Here is a 6000-nt window from a genome sequence, read left to right on the forward strand (position 1 = left end):
CATTGTCGATCCAAGTCTATGATGTTTATTTTATTTTAGTTTTTAAAACTATTATGTGTGTCAAGCTTTCGAATTAACTGCTTTCGACAAAACAAGACTTCATGCCACTATACACACATTTCTCCCTTTAGACTCTGATTTTGCTTGGACGACAGAATAAAGCCAGTCGCAAATGCATTTATGCCAACCGTCCTGTGTAAAAAGGTGAGGAGTTTAAGGCTGTTACAAACCACTTAAAAGGTTCCTATGGATAATAAAAACTGCATAAATATTCAAGCCGTTGCTGACAAAATCATAGCTGCAAAACAGTTGACGTTTCCAGTACAACATCATTACCTACGATTTATTGGATTTAAACAGAGATTCATTGGATTTAAACAAAGTGACGGTCAGAGACCCACGAAGCGAGATAGAGCGTGCCCCTAAGATAAGACTCTTCAAAGGAAGGTAAACATGCGAGGCACGTCAGACATTGGAAGTTTGCTCCTCACTCAAGTAATTTACCAACGAAAGAAAAAAAAAATTGTGTTTGTGTGGTTACAGTTCCGATATTCTCTAGGAATGAACACAAATATAATATAATGGCATATAACAGTTATGTGGACTGTGCATATTCGATGTTCTATATATTTTAAAGTCTGCCTTCTTCTCAGTACTAATACATTAATTTTACTGTCAAACTGCTAATAAAACTTCATGAGTAAATCGTTACTGTACCTGCCATTCCACACACAAATCAACGAACCAAGCTGGCTTTAGAAATAAATATATCACACTATAGCATTTTTACATCAAAAATGGATTCGTAGACTGGAGAAATTACCATGGGCTACTCCTTTACCCCTGACTCATATATATTTCGGAAAAGAGTTCAACACTGTTTTATCAAAACTTGCTCTAACAGCCCTTGAGAAATTAGGCATTGTTTCAGCCCGTGTGAGTGACGAAAAATGCATACGTCTGCGCTTCCGTTAGACATCAGGACAGTGGAAATCCAGTACCGAAGTAGGAGTAAAGCATGAAGAATCGATATTGTCAAAATTATTCTCCGCAGCAAAAGGGGAAGTTCTAAATACTTGAAATGGGAAAAAGTAGAAGGAATACATACTTGTGGAGCGTACGAAAATCACCTTCAATGTGGAGACGACGTTGTAACTTTTGCCTGTACTGCACATAGGCTTCAACAGAGAATATAAGAAATTAATAGAGCATCAATTATCAACAGATAAAAATAAAATACCACAAATTAATCTTTATGGATGTCAACAAATCTGTGACGCTGCTAACACACTGTTGTAGCTGTACAGCCAGAAGCGTCTCACAGATTATGAGAATGATGACAGATTTGTGAGTGGCTCCTCCAGTGACACTGACGATTACGTGCCGAGAAAAACTGTGGTGCTGCGTCAAGGTTTTGCTTTTATCTCCAGGTCTGTACTGCAGCGTGAGTTAAAACTGCAACTGCAAAACGGTTTTCAAAAGATACCAATCTGTAGACTCTTTACGTAACTTTGGGAACCAAGTTTTTCACAAGGGCTATGTTGGACGTTGGCCAGTTACGTTCGAGAAGGGGGCAGTTGCATAAACGTGCGCCACTGTTCTTACATCAAATAGAAGAACCATTTTCTGTTAATGTGTTACTGAAGATAGTATGGTTTTTCAGACTGGAACATGCACATGTTTTTAACCGTTGCGGCTGGTCCCGACGGAGGTTCGAGTCCTCCCTCGGGCATGGGTGTGTGTGTTTGTCCTTAGGATAATTTAGGTTAAGTAGTGCGTAAGCTTAGGGACTGACGACCTTAGCAGTTAAGTCCCATAAGATTTCACACACATTTGAACATTTTTAACCGTACTAGAAAGCTCTTCAAAGGAGGAATACTGTGATGCAATACCTGTTGACGTAGGCGATGAAACTTTTCCGCAAAATTATGTGAGGGATGTTCCAAAACTGAGATCCACTGCAGCCACAATCTGTTATTAGGACGCGAACGCTGCGAAGCGGGACAATGGTGTCGGGCAGCGTCGTTATATGCAGCAAGAAGGTACGCCGAGATTACTGATTTAAGACATATTTCGTGTTGAACCTATTTCGCACGACAGTGACGCAGGTTCAGTTACGATTTTTTGTAAATTATTTTAAAACTGAATCTATCAGAAGGGAGTTGCGAAAATTATTTTAAATATGTACATGCACTTCGGGCACGTTAATTATCCTAGGATGAAACTTTAAATGTGTTAAAAACAAGAAGAAGAAAACGGTTTAGAAGTGTGAATGAGTTTCCTGCCCAGTCACGGTAGGTAAGATAACAGCACGTGCTCCTGGGTTTTAAACTGCGCTTATTTGTTGGCTGGTGAGGAAGAATTACAGGGTGTAATAAATGGGGTGAACAGTGTATTGAGTACAGAATACGGACTGGGAATGTATCTAAGAAAGATGAAAGTAGTGAGAAGTAGCAGAAAGGAGAACAGTGAGAAACTTAACATGAGATTTGGGGATCAGGAAGTAGACGAAGTTAAGGAATTCTGCGACCTAGGCAGCAAAATAGCCCGTGATGGTCGGGGCAAGGAGGATATAAAAAGGCAAGCAAGGAGGATATAAAAAGTTGACCAGCACTGGCGAAGAGAGCTTTTATGGCCAAGAGAGGTCTTCTAGTATCAAATGGTTCAAATGGCTCTGAGCGCTATGGGACATAACTTCTGAGGTCATCAGTCCCCTAGAACTGAGAACTACTTAAACCTAACTAACCTAGCCGGCCGGAGTGGCCGTGCGGTTCTAGGCGCTTCAGTCTGAAACTGCGTGACCGCTACGGTCGTAGGTTCGAATCCTGCCTCGGGCATGGATGTGTGTGATGTCCTTAGGTTAGTTACGTTTAAGTACTTCTAAGTTCTAGGGGACTGATGACCACAGATGTTAAGTCCCGTAGTGCTCCGAGCCATTTAACTATCCTATCACATACATCCATGCCCGAGGCAGGATTCGAACCTGCTACCGTAGCGGTCGCGCGGCCCCAGACTTTAGCGCCTAAAATCGATCGGCCTCTCCGGCCGGCTTCTAGTATCAAACAAAGGCCTTAATTTGAGTAAGAAATTTCTAAGAATGTACCTTCGGAGCACAGCATTGTTTGCTAGTGAGAGCCGGCCGCTGTAGCCGAGAGGTTCTAGGCGCTTCAGTCCGGAAATCCTGCCTCGGGCATAGATGTGTGTGATGTCCTTATGTTAGTTAGGTTTAAGTAGTTCTAAGCTGTAAGGGACTGATGACCTCAGACGTTAAGTCCCATGGTGCTCAGAGCCATTTGGACACTTTTTTTTTTTTTTAGTGAGACGTGGACTGTGGGAATGTTGCGAATGTTGAAAATTCAATTGGGTGGTAAGGTAAGGAATAAGGAGGTTCTCCGTAGAATCGGGGAGGAATATATGCAAAACACTGACATGAAGAAGGGACAGGATGATAGGGAATCTGTTAAGACACCAGGGAAAAACATTCATGGTATTAGAGGGAGCTGTAGAGGGTAAACATTGCAGAGGAATACAGAGACTTATAATATATCCACGAAATAATTGAGGGTCTAGGTTGCAAATGCTACTCTGATATGAAAAGGTTGGGGTAGGAGATGAATTCGTGGCGGGCGCCTCAAACCCATAACTCAAAAAAAGAAAAAAAATAGTGGGAACTTGTGCGAAGGTCAGGAAGCGGAATAGTTGGCAGGGACAGCGAGGCACGCACCTGCAGCGGCGGCGAGGTACTGCGGCAGCACGCTGCCCCCGGGCCGCAGCGCCACGGGACTCCTCGGAATGACGGCCATGACTGTGCTGTGCTCTGCTCTGGCTTCTGGCTACTGCTGGCAGCTGGCGGGCCCGCGGCCTTTTATAACCTCCCACAGCGCCGCAGCCACGCCGCCGGAGCGGTGCTCGCGAACCCTCCAGCACAGCTCTCTGCACTCGCCGTTGATAGCGGAAGAATCCACGCCGCTACCGCGGGACACAGCGTTAGCGCCATTATTACTTTGATTGTGTACAGGTCGTACCTCACCTGTTCCTCTTACGTCCTTGGCGTCCAAAATATCCCATCTCTCGCAATACTAGAATATTATACATGAGCATCCTGAACCAGTGGTTCACATGCCTGACGATCGATACATATACTATATGACGTCAAAAAGACTTACAGGATAAAGCCTCAGAACATGTCCTACTAATCGGTCCCTTCTTTTTGTCAAGATGTGCCACAAACTCCTCCCCAATTCTATTCAATACTTCATCATTAGTTATGTGATCTACCCATCTAATCTTCAGCAATCATTTCGAAAGATTCTATTCTCTTCTTGTCCAAACTATTTATCGTCCATGTTTCACTTCAATACATGGCTACACTCCATACAAATACTTTCAGAAACGACTTCGTGACACTTAAATCTATACTCGATGTTAACAAATTTCTCTTCTTCAGAAATGCTTTCCTTGCCTTTGCCAGTCTGCATTTTATATCTTCTCTACTTCGACATCGTCAGTTATTTTGCTCCCCAAATATCAAAACCCTTTTACTACTTAAAGTGACTCATTTCCTTATCTAATTCCCTCAGCATCACCCGACTTATATCGACTACATTCCATTATCCTCGTTTTGCTTTTGTTGATGTTCATCTTATACCCTCCTTTCAAGACACTGTCCATTCCGTTCAACTGCTCTTCCAAGTCCTTTGCTATCTCTGATAGAATTACAATGTCATCGTCGAACCTCAAAGTTTTTATTTCTTCTCCATGGATTTTAATATCTACTCCGAATTTTTCTTTTGTTTCCTTTACTGCTTGTTCAATACACAGATTGAATAACATTGGGGAGAGGCTACAACCCTGTCTCACTTCCTTCCCAAACACTGCTTCTCTTTCATGCCCCTCGACTCTTATAACTGCCATATGGTTTCTGTACAAATTGTAAATAGCCTTTCGCTCCCTGTATTTTACCCCTGCCACCTTTAGAACTTGAAAGAGAGTATTCCAGTCAACATTGTCAAAAGCTTTCTCTAAGTCTACAAATGCTAGAAACGTAGGCTTGCCTTTCCTTAATCTTTCTTCTAAGATAAGTCGTAAGATCAGTATCGCCTCACGTGTTCCATTATTTCTACGGAATCCAAACTGATCTTCCCCGAGGTCGGCTTCTACCAGTTTATCCATTCGTCTGTAAAGAATTCGTGGTAGGATTTTGCAGCTGTGACTTATTAAACTGATTGTTCGGTAATTTTCACATCTGCCAACACCTGCTTTCTTTGGGATTGGAATTATTATATTCTTCTTGAAGTCTGAGGGTATTTTGCCTGTTTCATACATCTTGTTCACCAGATGGTAGAGTTTTGTCAGGACTGGCTCTCCCAATGCCGTCAGTAGTTGTAATGGAATGTTGTCTACTCCCGGGGCCTTGTTTCGACTCAGGTCTTTCAGTGCTCTGTCAAACTCTTCACGCAGTATCGTATCTCCCATTTCATACTATCATTACTGTGATAGTCAGAAATATTTCATCTGCAACAGTTAGCTACAGCTTCCAGCCGCTGCTCTACATAGTCGCCACTCCGACTTAGACGTTTGTCGTAGCGTTGTACCAACTTTCCAATACCCTCGTCGTAGAAGGCAGCCGCCTGTGCCCCCCGCCAATTCTCTACGCTATAGTTCGTTGTCTGTGCGAAAATGTTGTCTTCATATCCAGTAGTTAAAGTGAGGAGAGATGAAACACAGAGGGAGCCAATTATGGGCTGTAGTGCGGGTGATCAAACACTTCCCATCGAAAACGCTGCAGGAGCATTTTCATTGCCCCTGCAGATTGCGACCGAGAATTGTCACGAAGTAGGAACCGTATGACAGTTCTGTAAAGTGTGCTGCATAACATCAGGCGAAATCTCTCACCAGGATCTCATACATGGTGGGAGACACTATTTTCCACGCATCTTCATGTTCTCAGAACTGAAAAGAGCGAAGTGCTGCAACAGACAGGCATACTAGGGACACTGT

General features: G+C 43.0%; 1 protein-coding gene across 1 annotated transcript in view; it reads right to left on the reverse strand.

Annotated features, from left to right (window-relative positions):
- Positions 1–3829, reverse strand: part of LOC124606567 (facilitated trehalose transporter Tret1-like) — a 166670-nt gene extending 162841 nt beyond the window's left edge. Inside the window, exon 1 of the mRNA XM_047138551.1 lies at positions 3725–3829. Within this exon, the coding sequence (XP_046994507.1) occupies positions 3725–3803 (79 nt within the window). The 5' untranslated portion in view covers positions 3804–3829. The remainder of the gene's footprint in view (positions 1–3724) is intronic.
- Between the last annotated feature and the right edge of the window lie 2171 nt (positions 3830–6000).

The sequence above is a fragment of the Schistocerca americana genome, chromosome 3, assembly GCF_021461395.2.
Source record: "Schistocerca americana isolate TAMUIC-IGC-003095 chromosome 3, iqSchAmer2.1, whole genome shotgun sequence".
Taxonomy (NCBI): domain Eukaryota; kingdom Metazoa; phylum Arthropoda; class Insecta; order Orthoptera; family Acrididae; genus Schistocerca; species Schistocerca americana.